This window comes from Perca fluviatilis, chromosome 8, assembly GCF_010015445.1.
Source record: "Perca fluviatilis chromosome 8, GENO_Pfluv_1.0, whole genome shotgun sequence".
Lineage (NCBI taxonomy): Eukaryota > Metazoa > Chordata > Actinopteri > Perciformes > Percidae > Perca > Perca fluviatilis.
The window spans coordinates 20,708,521-20,724,555 of NC_053119.1; the positions used below are offsets into that span (position 1 = coordinate 20,708,521).

The following is a 16,035-nucleotide window of genomic DNA, read 5'->3' on the forward strand; positions in this document are numbered from 1 at the left end:
CACTGACTGTTGTATTATGTCTGTGTCTGTTTCAGTCTATATTAGCCAAATTTATATAATGCGTATCTACGTATATGTATATGGTATAGTATTTAGACTTTCTGGAATGCATTCCCATTCAAAGTGTGGATTAACTGTACTTAGATATCTGCAGCAATGGAAGCACTCACTAATGATGACTACACATTATCTGCACCACTGATCTCTGTCCACAAGGTGTCGCTTTTAGTGAGATGATGGCAAACCGTTTTTCTTTTTCTTTTTTTTACAAATACACACTGAACAATTTGTGAAAACTGAGATTGTGTCATACTGGAATCATTAATGGTTGGATAAATATGTGTGTAACATTATCATACAAACATGCACATTATTATGCTGCTTGCTCGTAAAAGTCTTGTCTGATGAGTGTGTACCATGGTTGTGGTAGTATAGGATAAGGTTACAGGTGCTAAATAGCAGTTATAGTTACAGTTACAGTACAGTGTGTGTGTGTGTGTGTGTGTGTGTGTGTGTGTGTGTGTGTGTGTGTGTGTGTGTGTGTGTGTGTGTGTGTGTGTGTGTGTGTGTGTGTGTGTGTGTGTGTGTGTGTGTGTGTGTGTGTGAGCGTTATTGGCCCTTTGATAACACTACTGAAACCATTGCTTACATCTATGGCTGTATGCACTTTGATGCACTAAATGGTTTTAACAAAGCATAATATTTTTCCAAAAGAAACCCAAACCCTTAAATATGGAAGCCAATTTCGAGATTAAGTCTTAAAGTCTATGTCAAACTTATAAGATAGTCAAAGGTTTGTTATAATTTTTTTACTTATCAAAACAAAAGTGATACTAGGTCGAACTTTGAACTTTAAAAGTCAAACCTATGTGATATTAAGATAATTAGAGCTATTCCTCTCTAAAGAACTTAGATTATGAGCTAGAATCTCATAATTCTTTTTAATTTCTGTCAGATATAAATCTTTTTTTATATATTATATGCTAGAAATAACAATAGACTAGAACGAGGCATCTCAGAGGTGTGCCAAAAAAACTAATTCATGTCCTAGCATCTGTCATAATTTTGCTTTAAAAAAGTCTAACATTTGATTAATTATCTCATTATTAGGACTAAGTATTCATAATTTTGATTTAGTCATGAGATACTAAGTCATAATGCAGACGTTCTAAGTCAAACCTATGAGATTCAGTCAGAATGATGATGTCGTTCCTTTTTTTAAGATTCTTTTTTTTGGGCATTTTAGGCCTTTATAGGACAGCTTAGACATGAAGGGGGAGAGACAGGGGGAATGACATGCAGCAAAGGGCCGCAGGTCGGAATTAAACCTGCAGCCACTGTGGCGAGGACTGAGCCTCTGTACATGGGGCCCAAGCTGGTGAGCTATCCAGGCACCCAGAATGATGATGTATTTCCTAACGATTTATCTATTTTCCGGCTTCCATAAGTTTAATTATTTCTGAAATAATTTTCATTTTTAAAATATCCAGAGAAAGCCTGCTGGCCAGTGCTTTACAGCAATAATAATAATAATAATAATAATAATAATAATAATAATAATAATAATAATAATAATAAATTATATTTTTATAGCACCTTTCATAGAAAAAAGGCAGCACAAAGTGATTTAATAATTACAGTAGCTCTGTATAATGGGTCTTTTCCTGGGTTAATGTATATTTAATGTATCTGGTACATAGGCTGTAAATATGATAGGCCTATTACATAATTAAATTATATCACAATATTTAAAGTCTATGAACTGGTAACATATCGCTGCTGTTTGGTGGACAGTAGTCTTATAATTATAATCAATACATCCATGCTCCAGACGCACCAGCCTCTGATTCGCTGGTTGGTTGTCTGGGTCTTGTCAAACGCGGAAGTGACGTAAAAAGCAGGACACTGGTATTATTTACAGACGAGCGCGGCGTCAACTGCATGCATTCATCTGTGAAAGTCCCCCGCGACGCCGGGCTGTCACCCTAAAGATCAGAGTCATGGCGCCCTTGTCTTTGCCCCTGTCTCTTCTGAAGCACAAGAACTGTCTGCAGAAGGCGAATATTTTCTGTAATGTATTACAGACTTTACACCACCGGCCATTCACACCTCGCTTATGGAAACGGAATTTTGGTGCGGTACCGCATGGAGTCGGTCAATTCCTGTCACAAGAACCCAGAGTCAAAAGCTACGCAGCATCTGTTTGTAGTAGCTCTTCAGACGGTCAGGACATGCCAGAGAGGCTGTGGTCTGTTTACAATGAGACCAAAAGGCAGACTGAAGGTATGGACACTGATGAAACAGAAACAGCAGCATTCCATTAATATATAACCCTGTTATGACTAATGTTTCCAGCAGACTGCACCGACCAGTTATACAGCCTCACATTTAGCAGCATCTCAAACAAAAACGCGCCCTGAACATACCGTGGGCTTGATACATTGTAACTATAGGCTATGATACTTTATACACCTGTAAAATATAATGCAACTTAAGATTTACCTACAATATCTTATTTATTATTATTTAGGGATCAACCGATACTGTTTTTTCAAGGCCAATACCGATTATTAGTAGTTAATGAAACCGATAACCGATATTTTGAACCAATATGCATTTACAGTGAAAATAAAAATATTTAAGTCAAAATTAAGATTTTTGGAATGTTACAAACTCCAACACAAAACTTTGTTTAAATTCTATAAGCATTTATTTAATAAATTAGAAACTTTCAACATAATACACAGTAAAAGATAAACTGATAATCCTGGATTATGCATATTTAATGCATGCATCTGGTAACATTTTGCATCTGTTTAGTGGATAGCAGGAAGAGACTGAACTCTAGACGCATCATAAGTTCACACACCATGAATACGTATTCATTAGAAAGCGGTGGTACTGAGAAATAAGTAACAGTATTTGCAAAAGTCTAATGTGCAGGTACTCCATATCGTTGTGTACTGGCCTTATTCAGAAACCAAATCAAAAGCCTTTATCCACCACCTTCAAGACAGTTGTTCTTCTGTCCTAAGATATGCCATATCGACAAATAATGTTACCAGATGCAAGAAAACAGCAAAATAACCTCATTCTCCCCTCTTAGGTTTGATCCCAGCCATTTCTGCCAACTCAGTTAACCCTGACACCATTTTTGCAAACAATGAGATGAGCCTGCGGGACACAGAGATCTATGGCTTCGACTATGACTACACTCTGGCGTTCTACTCCAGGAACCTCCACACCCTCATCTTCAACATAGCACGGGACATTCTCATCACTAACCACAGGGTGTGTGAACAGTGTGACCCTTTTAAACCTGGCAATTGAAACTTATTTTTTTAGATACAGACAGGATCATTCTTCTCAGCTGTAATTGATTCGTAAAATAATTGAATTACACACAAAACATAAAAATAAGATCAGGATCCCACTAGAAAAATAGTGTCACTGTGCCATCGAGCGCGACATTTAATCATAACATTTTCAGTAGAGCTGCTAAGAGAGTAAAAACAAGATGCAGGTAGAAATTTGTGTTTATGGCTGAATGGGTTGGAAGGAAAGCATACTTTATATATCTCTCGAGGGGAAATTCACACACTTACACAAAGAGGACCTATGGAGAGATGTCAGAGCAAGGGGGCTTTCTCTTTATGTGTTCCCCTCTTTTTTTTTTGGTTTCCCCCTCCTTTCTTCTTTTTTTGTCGGGGCGAAAAAAAAACTGCTCATAGGAGGGCGCCCCCCCCTTTGGGGGGGGGCCCCTGCCCCCTGTGGGGGGGGGGGGGGGGGGGGGGGGCACCTCTGAAAGCTACCAGTCCACGCTACATACTTCAGAGTGGGATTTGAACTGGTGGTTTCCAAGCCAAGTCACTACAGACTGAGCTACTGCCACCCCAAGTAGTAGAGTACTTTGATAATCGGCAGTATAATCACCCCACATTTAAGGTTGAAACTGGGCTACTGTGTTGTACCATCCAGCACTGTTTTTACCTACATAGGTGGATCTGGGCCTTGTAGTGTACTCCATTGCAATCCAATTGTTTTATGATTCAGTAGATCCCTAACCCTAATGCCCTGTTTTGTTGTCACTGCAAATATTATACCAATTTTTGATTTTCTTTTATATTAGTATCCAGAGGGTCTGCTAAATTATGAGTATATTCCTAATTTTGCTGTCAGAGGACTTCACTATGACGTTCAGAAGGTGAGAAGGTCTTTCCTTATCTAACTCAAAAACTAACAGTTTTATATTTTAGGCTTATTGCTTATTCATGATAATTTTTGACTTAAAACAGGCACTGCTGATGAAGATAGATGCTTTTCACTACATCCAGTTGGGAACTGTATACAGGTATATATGCACTGTGTTACTTCTCACATCAGGGTAGTGGATAATAAGTAATTCACTGAGAACACTGTATGCTTTTCTCATCAGGCTACAGATTTACAGTTAAAGGCAATCATTCAACATTTCAGACTTTCAGCTTTTCTGGAGTTTATCGTCACTTTTAGGAAGTTGCACATGCTACACATGACATTAGTATGAATTCTATTAATGTCAAAGGATTTGATATTTAATGTTTCTTCTACAGGGGTCTTCATCCAGTTCCTGATGAGGAAGTAATTGCCATGTATGACGGTTGTCATGTACCCCTGGAGAACATGAGCGACTTCTATGGCAAGGTAATGATCATTTCCTATCTTATCTATGACAAGATGGACGCTACAGAAATAAAAAAAAAACAGAATATAATGATGTTCATCACTGTCCTGCAGAGTTCCCATGGCCACACCATGAAACAGTTCATGGACATATTCTCCCTGCCTGAGATGAGCCTCTTGTCCTGTGTCAATGACTTCTTCATGAGGCACAATATCGACTATGAGCCAGTGCATCTTTACAAAGACGTAAAGGTGAAATATCTTATTATTTGTCTACCGTCTTTGATCAGTGCTTTGGGAAACTTGGCATACAATATTTGCAAAATCTGACAAGTTGATTCAGCATTCAACAGCACTCACTCATGATTGTATCACCAAGGGGTCAATGTGTGTGGAGACATTAAATCCAGCCACATGTACATGCATGTTAATGTATTTACATGTTTGCAGTGTGCTGTGATGCTCAAGCCATTCGATCCCATCTTAATTTTAGCTCTGAAAATGGGGTCTAATTTTAGTTGAGTAAGCCCGCCTCCAGCCATCTGCGTCTGTTCTCTGGTGGCTCTGTTGCGTCAAAGGGAGAGGGGAGAGAAATCAGCGCTGCGTCTCCCTTTGAGGGCAGCTGTCATGCTGGTCCTGTCTATTTTGTGTAACACTGTAGTGTGTTTGACAGATCACTGTCATTAAAAAGCCCTCTCACTAGCTCTTACGCTCTTATTTCCATTAGTGCCTCTTATATGTTTTCAAGGACACCCCGCTAAATCTTTTTTTCCTGCCGAGCCTGATTTATTATTCAGCATTAACCCTGTTTTTTTGAGTACATCAAATAATCTTTGTATATGATAAACTTCCTTTTAAATGTGCGACTTTGAAAGGGAGAGTCTATTTACTCTTTCACTGATTCAAAAGCACAGATTACACTTTTGAAAATGTGGTGGAAACTTACTCACTGTGTCACCAAAGTAACTAAACTCGAGGGTCTGCTTTCTTCATACTGAATTTGTATTCAGAGATGCACTTTCTTTGTGCTTCCAAGTCAACAGTTTATATACAGAGCAAAGTGTTGCTACTAGAGCTGAATGCTAACATCGTGTCACTGAAGTCATGACTTCCTGGCTGAGGACTGTTTACTATTTCCTCTTCACAGGAAGCCATTAGAGATGTTCACGTCAAGGGCATTATGTACCGAGCCGTGGAGGCAGATATTGGTAATGTTCTTTGATTTATATTACTTTGTTTGAGATAAAAGCAATTATACTTAGTTGTTGCCAAGACATAAACATTTAATTTAGAAATAGTGAGGATGTGATATAATAATATAAAAAAATAAAAATAAAAAACAGTTTTGTCTGTGCAAATTAAATCAGCAGCACCCACCTTTCACCCTCTCTCTGTTTTGCCATTTCCCAGAGAAATACATTTGCTATGGTGAGCAAAGCCACGCTGTGCTGAAGAAGCTGTCAGAGCATGGAAAAAAGATGTTCCTCATTACCAACAGCCCATTTGACTTTGTGTAAGTGTGAGCAAACAGAGCGCAAGTAGTTGTTGCTGTGATTAATAAAACATGTCTTTTATCAGTGTACTAATATTAAATGGGTGCCACTGTATAATGCCTCAACTTCCACACATCAAAAGGCTTTCCATCTGCAAGTATTTTTCATTCAAGTCATTGACCATGACCCTTTTTTGAAGTCAGGCTTGACTGTACAAAATGACTTGCTATGCATATCCAACCTAAAAAGGCTTCCCAGAACTCAAAAACATTAAACCTCTTTACCAATGCAATGTTTCAACCTTGACGTCCTCCCGGATCCATATTAGTACTAACATAGTATGAGATGGACATTTTATTGCTGGTGAATCGCTGAGCCCTCAAGTCTTTTTTTATAGTACCTTTCTGATGAGCTTTAAAATGTTGCTGACTATGCGGTCCTATCACAAATCAAGGCCTAAAATGCCCAAATAAATTAATCTTAACATTTTTTTTGCTGACAATGTGAATCTTTGTCCTTCTCAGGGACCGAGGAATGAACTACATTGTTGGGAAGGACTGGCAGGACCTGTTTGATGTTGTGATCGTTCAGGCCGACAAACCTGGCTTCTTTAATGACCGGAGAAAGTAAGTGCATCTGTGGCTTATACTATGTCCATGCTGTGCCTCTTTTATCCCATTAAGGGCCTCACTGGGCCACACTGCCAGCAGTTACCAGTGTAGTGTATCTTTGTTTGGGAGCTGCCAATATTGGCTAAGATGTGTCTTGTGTATTTTTCCCTAGACCTTTCAGGCGAGTGACAGACAAAGGTGCGTTGCTGTGGGACAGGATTCACAAGTTGGAAAAAGGAAAGATCTACAAACAGGTGTTGTGCCATTCATGCTGGTTTAAAATTCCTGAAAAATGTCTCCTGAATACACCTTATAAAATACATGTTTCATTATTTTTTAAACATGTGTTTGATCTCTATAGGGAAACCTTTACGAGTTCCTGAGACTCACAGGCTGGACAGGATCCAAAGTGCTCTACTTTGGTGATCACATCTACAGTGACTTGGCAGTAAGCAGCATCCAGGCATATTTACAACAAAGGACCCATTATAACTACACAAAACACTGTTTTATGAAAGATTGGAGGGAAACCCTGCTTTGACCATGCCCGATTTAAGATATGTGTGTTTCTCCTGAATTTAAAGTGTTGACGCTAATCTTTATATGCAACAGTCTAAATCTTAACGTTCTGTTAGAAGAAGTACATAAGGCGATGCTGAGTAAATGATTGAAGCAAAACAAAGCTACTTAAATAACTGGGTTGAGGATGTAATTCTTCATGCATTAAACCACAGTTACTGTAGCTCTGCATTGGGTTTGGTTGACAGGCATTTTAGTCAGTGTATTGTAATATTCACACCTATCAAATCTACAGCAGTGATACACTGCACCTTTTTTTTACCTTTTTATACCTAGCAACCTGCCAACCGCTGCCCCTCAAACTAGCATCAGTTGTTTTTACAGTGAGTTATGACTTAGATATATGCATGTGTCTGATCAGCTGTAAATGATGGTAATTAAATGCAGATGCCTTGCTGGTGTCAGGCAGCCAGCTGTCAAACATGTCAACTTGTTTATTTAGAAAGATGGAACATGGCGTTTGTGGTTTAACTGCAGCTTACAGTCAGCCTCTCTGTCTGTAGAATGAGATTGTTACTGCAAGTGGCCATGGACAGAAGCATCTCTGAGTTACTAAGGACTTAAGGGGAGGAAGGGATGGAGTAATATTTTATTTCTGCTTTATGCAGTTTTATTAAAGAAACCCCCAAAAAATTCCATTTTAGCTTTTAGTTTGTCAATGGCCCGTCTTACATACTTCCTACTTATTGATACAAGGCTTAACTAACCTGGGCTCGTAGAACAACAAACACAGCTACTAAAGGCTAAACTATTTTTATTTTTTTGTTAGTATTTACAAAAGTTGTGTTGTTGTGTCTAGGGCTGTGACGGTAGTTTTTTTCTTACCGCGGTGAAGGAGCAACATTATCACCACGGTATGGCGGTTAACCGCAACCCATGAGAGTAGCGTAAGTTAGAGCGAGAATGGCAGGGTACCTTAAGTGAGTGACATCAGTGCCCGTGTGGTTGCGCAAGGAGAGCGAGCGGTAACGGAGAGTAGCGTATGAGTGCCACTGTGAGGAAAAGAGAGAGGAAAAAGAGATAGCAAAGTTGATGTAAAGTGAGTTAAAAGTGAACAATAAAACAACAAGCTAGAGCTTCTCAAGACACGGTGGCTTTATTTATTGTCAATACTGCCAGTAAAGTGAATGGCGTTACCTCCGAAAAAACATTGGCTTAAACCTTACAACATACGTTGCAGCCATAGACTGTAAAGATTGCAGCACAGTGTTTCCATTTCAGTCTTTACTGAGTTTTGCTGCCATTTAGGGCCACAACAGTTTCTCTCATCTCTGTTGATCCATTCCACAGACTTTTGTCAATAATGTAAAATATAAATAAAATTGTCTGCCGACAATGCCGAGTGCAGCCTGTCTACCAGCTGAGCAGACAGAGAGCAGAAAGGGCAACTTGGCAGTTCGCTAACTTGTTGCTCTCTCTGCTAATATAAGCCGCTCTGTGTTAGGCTACGAAACGTGCATGCAGGCTGAAATTCAACTGTGCTGTTTTATCGGGATAAAGCTATAAACAAAAGGAAACTCCACTAGCTGCTAGGCTAATGTGCGGTGATGACGGTGACGAGCTCAGACCCGTATATAAGGTTTCTTTTTAAAACCGTCTCAACTGGTAATCATAAATGAATGACACAGTGGTATAATAGCAACAATATACTCAAATTCAGGCTGTACTATATGATATGTACTTTAATCCTCCAACTCCAGTGTATTGTTTGTAGCACTCCCTTTTTATTGCTTAATTCCTGCATGTAAAAACATGATTCAGATACTAACACAAACAGGTAAATTCCTAAATTATTGAAAATTCTGGTCCTTTGTGTTGTAGGATCTAACACTGAAACATGGCTGGAGGACGGGCGCCATCATCCCTGAGCTGAGAAAGGAGATCAAGATCATGAACACGGAGCAGTACGTGCACATGATGGCCTGGTTACAGGCACTGACTGGACTTATCGAACAGATGCAGGTCAGGAGACTCATAAAGACGTTTGTGTTTTTCCCTTTTTGCCTCTATCCTCAATCGGTGTGCTTAACTTCTTTGCACTGCTCCCAAACAGGTACATAGGGATCCAGCATCTCAAGCTGTCGTTGAGGAGTGGATCAGAGAAAGAGAAGCCATGAGGTAATGGAGATAATTACTTAAGCAATCAAGAGCAGCTTTGATCATTTATTGAGATCTTGTAGAACTGATCGAACTGTATCTTGATGGTATGAATGTTTGCATGGCAGGTCACAGACAAAGGACATCTTCAACTCTCAGTTTGGGAGTCTGTTCCGGACGTACCACAACCCCACATACTTCTCACGCCGACTCTCACGCTTTGCTGACATCTACATGGCCTCCATCAGCTGCCTGCTCAACTATGACTTCCAGCACACCTTTTTCCCTCGCCGTACTCCCCTGCAGCACGAGTCCCCCTTCTGGCCTGAACACAGTCCTGCTGGTATTAGCGTCCCCTCACAGCTCAGCAGGACCAAAGCAGAGTCCGATTAGAAAGAGAGAGAAAGAGTGAGAGAGAGAGGAAGACAAGGTTAAAAAATAAAGACTAGGATTGGATAATCTAAATTGCTGATTTAATTAGTATTTGTTAGGTTTTAAGATATGGCATTTTTGAAGATGCATGCCACATTTTATGATATGTACAAACTGGTAATGTTTATTAAGCTTAAAACTACTTAGTTACATACTTCCTCTCAAAGAATTCAGTCCTAAAGAGGACCAGTAGATTTAGTGCTTTTTAAGCAAAATGACACATGACCGAAAGAGCATTTCGACGTTTTAATTTAAAACATGGACACCTTGTATTTTATAGTTTTAATCACAAATAATTTGAATCATTGAATGCACTGGTTGTTGTGAAAGTATGCAAAAATGCTGCATGCTGCACAGTCTAAAGAATAGGGGGCAGTCACACATCATGTCTATCATGGATCTGGTATGAATTGTACAAGATTATCTTTGCTTTTTCTATCATTTGCATCTGTAAAACAGTGAAATGGGAATACTCAGATGTGACATTTACATTACAAACTCTGTTGCCTTAATGTATTTTTCACATTACTCCAATGCGTATATTTTTGTAGTAGTCTAATGTAATATATGGTAATCTAGCTTTTTTAAATTTTGCATCTTAGTTATTTTCATTTTGAGCTGTACAATGTGATACGCGCTGCACATTTATGTTCTAAGATCTTTGTACCTCTGAACCAGTTCCACACAACACAGCCTCTATATGTCTTATTTTAGCACATGAGAAATGTCCGTTTGTCAGCAAAAAATAGAGCATCGTTGCTATATTTAGCATTTAGCAACTGTTGTATTTGACTTTCATGGGTTTGACACTTCTGCAGAAAATGCATGAAATGTTTTCACAAGTGCTGGAACGAAGACTTGAGATGAATATATTTGATTTTTAATCTGAAAAAAGGGAATTCTTAAATGCCAGTGGCTAAAACCTCATGGTTTATTTGCATTTCTGTAGTAGTTAGTAAATATGTGTTGAAGTGTGTTCTTATTTCGCTATTTATTAAAATAGAAATGCTTTATGATCCGAGCCAAGTGCTTATATCATGAATTTAAAGCAAATTCATACGGTTGGATAATTGTTATTTAATAAGATTTAATTAGCAGGTACTGTATATGTTTGTTGAATGTGTAATCCATTTGCATACTACAGTATTTATTCCTTCTCTGTCAGCTGTATTTAAACAACAAAAGGAAGAAACATTTTATAATTTGAAAATTAGTTTTCAGGACTAATTCATCCCTCCTTTATATCCCTCAACTTTCCAATTACCATTATAGCAGTGGGTTTGTTAGGATTAATCCATTCAAATCGTGTTACAGACCAATTTACCATATTGCATTTGGGGCAATTGTCTCTTATCAGGCAGGTGCACAATTTGATCAGAGCTGAGTGGTTTAACAGGGATCAGAAATGATAAGATCGATGACGCTGTGTCCTCCTGAGTGTCCATGGATTCAGTGTCTGCCCTCACAGTTGTTTCACCAAAGCTGGACTTCATTTAGGCACCATGGACAGCAACAGCAGCTCTGGCTCTCATCCATCCATCTACGCCGAGGTGATGGCTATTACGCCCACCATCTTCCCTCGGGTGGGCTACAGTATAATTTCTTTCCTCATGTTCATCAACACATTGTTAACAGTTTTTAACAATTGTCTCGTCATAACCGTGATGCTGAGGAACCCGTCTCTACTCCAGCCTATGACCGTTTTCCTCAGCCTTGCGGTGTCTGACCTCATGATAGGCCTGTGCGGATCCCTGGTCGTCACCATCACTAACTACCACGGCTTTTTCTTTATTGGCGACACAGCCTGCGTGTTTCAAGGATTTGCAGTTAATTATTTTGGTAAGTGGAGTTGTGATAGAGCAGGTTATGTTGTATACACTTTTTGAGAGCAATTTTGTTTTCTCTGTGCCTTGAGGTCTGTCATTATAAACACAACAAACATAATTGTAAGCTAAAATATTGATCCTATTATTTCACTGCACTTAATCTCAGAATGTTTACTTTACACACATTTATGTAGGCCTCTGATGCTTTATGAAAATGTCTACCGTTATCAGATTTGGCAAATGTCATGTTTATTTCTTGGAAAAACATTTTTTTGCTGACTTGAAGTTTATTCTTTGGACACAAACTGTAATTCAAAGTACACTTGGGTACACCACGATTTTCTCAGTTGATGGAGTTTGCTCAGTTGTTCTGGAGATATTGGAGATGCTCGCTATGACAACTGAACAAGCTCCATACCCTGAGAAAGACCATGAGATGTCGTTAAAATCTCCAGAAAAAGCTAGCAAGTGGACCTTTAGCTGACATTTTTGTTTTGTTAATTTATTTCCCTTTCCTAGGTTTGGTGTCTCTCTGCACTCTGACCCTGCTTGCCTATGAGCGGTACAACTTGGTGTGTAAGCCGAGAGCTGGTCTAAAGCTGAGCATGCGGAGAAGCATCGCCGGGCTGCTATTTGTCTGGCTCTTCTGCTTGTTTTGGGCGGTGGCTCCGTTATTTGGCTGGAGCTCCTACGGACCTGAAGGAATCCAGACCTCCTGCTCTCTGGCCTGGGAGAAGAGATCGTGGAACAACTACAGCTACCTCATCTTCTACACACTCCTATGCTTCATTTTTCCTACTATAGTCATCATTTACTGCTACTCCAAAGTGCTCACATCCATGAATAAGGTGGGCTCATGATGGCTTCTGATACACTTTCACACCATTAGAACTAGGCTAGATTTAAAATGCATAGCCCCCCATCCTTATCTGTTTGCAATTTACCACCTACAGACTAAACAAGCTATTCACTTTTAATGGGTGTCAAATTTCCTTTCTACTCGTAGCTGAACAGGAGCGTGGAGCTCCAGGGTGGGCGTTCCAGCCAGAAGGAGAATGATCAAGCCATCAGTATGGTCCTGGCCATGATCATATCTTATTTTGTTTGCTGGCTGCCCTACACGGCGTTGTCAGTGGTGGTAGTCGTGGATCCAGAGCTCTACATCCCTCCACTGGTCGCCACTTTGCCCATGTACTTTGCCAAGACCAGCCCTGTCTATAACCCCATCATCTACTTCCTTACCAACAAGCAGGTAAGCAGCTGAAGTGTATATCTTCTGTGAAATTGAAATTCACACAGATAGGCACAAGAAAAAAAGATTAGAATTGCATGTGAAATCAATGCTCAAATATTTCCTAAATGTTGTGTCCAACAGTTCCGTGAAGCTGCTCTGGAGGTGCTGTCGTGCGGCCGCTACATTCCCCATGTGCTCCCCACTGCCAGCATCAACATGCGCTCCGTCAACTCGCACAGCAAGGTACTGCCTCTGTGACTTTCTCCAGTGAAAACAAGAAGCTGCCATGGTTGTCAGTGTTTATTGGTGCCCCATCACGGACGCAGTCAGGCAGACCTGCACATCTACAGGCCCATGTCTCTCAGAGAGGTCTTCACTGTAGCCCAGTGAGAACAGAATCGGCACAGAGACTGATAGCTGATATTGAGGAGGTGGACAAAATAAATGCAATCCAATCCAATCCATCTGGAAAAAAATGCTTATTTTGTTAACTTGTTAGGATTATATAGGAGCTGGGTTGATTCATCTGAAACTATTTTGTTGTGGCATTTTATTATTTCATTATATTGCAAGGTAATCCTGTATTTATTGTCCATCCCATTTTTCTAGAACAATAAGAGTATTCAGTAAGATGTTTTTTCTTCTGTGACTTGTGACTGTTACATTTTTCATGTTGATGTTTGCAAGTGTGTACTGTACAGTATGCATGTGGGAAATGACCCAAACAATCCAATATTATGTAAATAAATGAAAATCAATGTCAACAATAGACAGCTCCATCATGTCATCAACACTGACAGCTAGGCCAAATAATGTACAAGTCGTGCCAACTCGTGCCTCTTCCCACACATATTAGATTGCTGCAGTGTATACAGGCATAATTTCACTCACATTGCACATAAACACCTGTGTGAATACAGGATTTACTCAGTACAATTATTTATCAGTTGCAGAGAAGCTGCAAAACATAATATGCTCTCTCTCTCCGATTGTGCAGCTGTCCTAATGCATACAAATAACATGAGTATATATCAGTTCTGCAAAACCCACAAAATCAAAAACATGGGAAATGTAGGTGCACTTGTTAAGTGAGCCTGCTGCACATCTCAGCTTGTGCATTATAATGGGAAGTCAGTCAGGCAGTAAAAGACTTTTGCCTGGCCTACTCTGTGGTCTGTCAATTTCTTATTTGTATTATTATTTTTACATTTGTGAAGACAGTTCAGAAAAGGAGCATGATTCAAACACAGGATGATGTGTCTTATATGGCACACGTCTGAACTCACACTGAGTCACCAGAACTGAAGATTGATATGCATCACTGAATAAAGATGAAGTAAGAGAACACAATTAGGAGAGGGTTGTAACTGTTAAGTTGGTGCTAGCAACTAGGATGACTCATTTTTGGCTGAGGATTTAATCCACTCTTCAATAGTTGATGATTTTATCTAAGAGTGATATTTATTGATTTAGTCTACTTTATTTCATTGAAATGTTGTTTTAATTGGTTCATATTTCTTTATGGGGGCAATTATTCGATTATATTTATTAAACTATGATTAATATTAATTAATGATTCTGTCACAATAAACCTTGCAATATATCCTTATTTTTCCAAAAACTGACAAAAAATATCTATTATAAAAATATAATATTAAAAATTGATTCCAATCAGCCAACATCTTGTTTCTCAGAGTCTTTAAGAGCTTTGTTTTGCGAACTCCAAGCAGGTTGTCATGTCTTTCACTGAGGAGAGGCTCCGTCTGGCCACTCTGCCATAAAGCCCATTTCGGTAAAGTGTCGCAGTGAGAGAGAGGGCCAACTGAAATGGTCATTTTGGCTGAGCTCCAGAGAATTTTTGATGAGAGATGTTTGAGATGTTGGGATGAAGGCATCTGAGCTAAATTTCAAGTGTCATAGCTGAATACTAAATTCAGTTTTTTCTTTTTAATAAATGTGCAAACATTTATAAAATCCTTATTTCACTTTGTCATTATGGGGTTTCATTTACACAATTTTAGCATCAGGATGCAGCATAACGAAATGTGAAAAATGTGAAGTGGTCTGAATACTTTCTTAATGCACTGAAAGTGATTTCTATTACTCTACATACACCTTTTGTAAATAATATGTTAGGCCTTTTTCCCTCCCACTTGTTTGGCACGCTAATGTAAGCTAAATATTGTAAATGGTAATCTGTTTTTCATTTGCAACTACTCTTTTGTCTTCTCGTTTCTATTTTAGCAAGTTGCTCATTATGTTGTCACAGTTTATGGCGTCCTAAAATATTTACAGTTGTTTGTTTTGCACCAAGACGTTTGATGCATGGTTTTGTGTTTCCCCACAGTTTATTTTCTAGAACTTCTAGTTTTTACCTGTCATGATTTTGACAGACATTGGATCAGTCTAATATGTAGGATGGTCAGGAGGAACATGTATTATGTTGATCTAATCCCAGATTTGGCATAGTCCATAAGCCTGCACATTTGAAGCAAAGAGCATTTCACACTTTATCTCCAAACAGGATTACATAGTGTCATTCTATAATCCAGCAGCAATGCTCTCTTTATTTCCTGAGCCAATTCAAGAACTCCCAAGTCATCCATCTGGCATTCTTGATGCAAAGCTTTTTTCTTTGTGAGGTACTGTATTAGATTAAATGGACAGCTGTTCACTTCACACACATACTGTGATGCATATCCTATGTATCACAATGCCATACCATCATCATTATTGCATTTCTGCTCTGAGCCATTTGTTGGCTTTTTAAAGTTCGGAATCAGGATTGAGACAATAGTGACGTAAATACTTTTCAATTAACAACCATCCTTTTTTCCCAGTTGTCTATGCTGTGAACACACTGCACAGTCTTTAATGAATGTGAACAGTGAGGACTCCCAGGTGACGTGCTGCTGCAGTGAAGTGATAATGAAAAGGGCGGATACTTGTCCAAGCTACAGGTTCACCCATTAACATTATTCACTCAGTGGAGAATCTCTTGCCAACAAGCGAAGCTAGGCTTACTGTATGTTTTTGGAGGCATAGAGAGAATGAAGATACTGAAATGAAGAACTAAACATGTTAACTCTTTGAACCTGGAG

The 16,035-nt window shown here is 39.1% G+C and overlaps 2 protein-coding genes across 3 annotated transcripts; both read left to right on the forward strand.

Moving 5' to 3' along the window:
• Positions 1–2,000: 2,000 nt before the first annotated feature.
• nt5dc3 (5'-nucleotidase domain containing 3) lies at positions 2,001–10,887 on the forward strand. Its single transcript, XM_039808571.1, has 14 exons — positions 2,001–2,283; positions 3,107–3,291; positions 4,130–4,204; positions 4,296–4,351; positions 4,593–4,683; positions 4,777–4,914; positions 5,810–5,870; positions 6,073–6,175; positions 6,680–6,781; positions 6,939–7,020; positions 7,128–7,214; positions 9,167–9,307; positions 9,399–9,463; positions 9,571–10,887. Exons 1-14 carry the CDS (start codon positions 2,001–2,003, stop codon positions 9,833–9,835), a joined length of 1,734 nt encoding a protein of 577 aa, XP_039664505.1. The 3' UTR covers positions 9,836–10,887.
• Positions 10,888–11,028: 141 nt separating this feature from the next.
• Positions 11,029–14,457, forward strand: parietopsin. 2 transcript variants are annotated; one of them, XM_039808573.1, is made up of 5 exons: positions 11,029–11,457; positions 11,678–11,713; positions 12,220–12,548; positions 12,707–12,952; positions 13,076–14,457. In XM_039808573.1, exons 1-5 carry the CDS (start codon positions 11,280–11,282, stop codon positions 13,190–13,192), a joined length of 906 nt encoding a protein of 301 aa, XP_039664507.1. In that variant the 5' UTR covers positions 11,029–11,279; the 3' UTR covers positions 13,193–14,457. The 2 variants fall into 2 exon arrangements, with proteins under 2 accessions (XP_039664507.1, XP_039664506.1); XM_039808572.1 differs by having other exon boundaries at positions 11,029–11,713.
• The last annotated feature ends 1,578 nt before the right edge of the window (positions 14,458–16,035 follow it).

Bases quoted from the DNA above. Each gene is read 5' to 3' on its own strand.
- nt5dc3 (XM_039808571.1), top strand. From the start codon at position 2,001: ATGGCGCCCTTGTCTTTGCCCCTGTCTCTTCTGAAGCACAAGAACTGT. The intron at 2,284-3,106 runs GTATGGACACTG...CTCCCCTCTTAG, and splicing joins GACCAAAAGGCAGACTGAAG to GTTTGATCCCAGCCATTTCT. The intron at 9,308-9,398 runs GTCAGGAGACTC...GCTCCCAAACAG, and splicing joins GACTTATCGAACAGATGCAG to GTACATAGGGATCCAGCATC.
- parietopsin (XM_039808572.1), top strand. From the start codon at position 11,377: ATGGACAGCAACAGCAGCTCTGGCTCTCATCCATCCATCTACGCCGAG. The intron at 12,549-12,706 runs GTGGGCTCATGA...TTCTACTCGTAG, and splicing joins TGCTCACATCCATGAATAAG to CTGAACAGGAGCGTGGAGCT. The intron at 12,953-13,075 runs GTAAGCAGCTGA...TGTGTCCAACAG, and splicing joins ACTTCCTTACCAACAAGCAG to TTCCGTGAAGCTGCTCTGGA.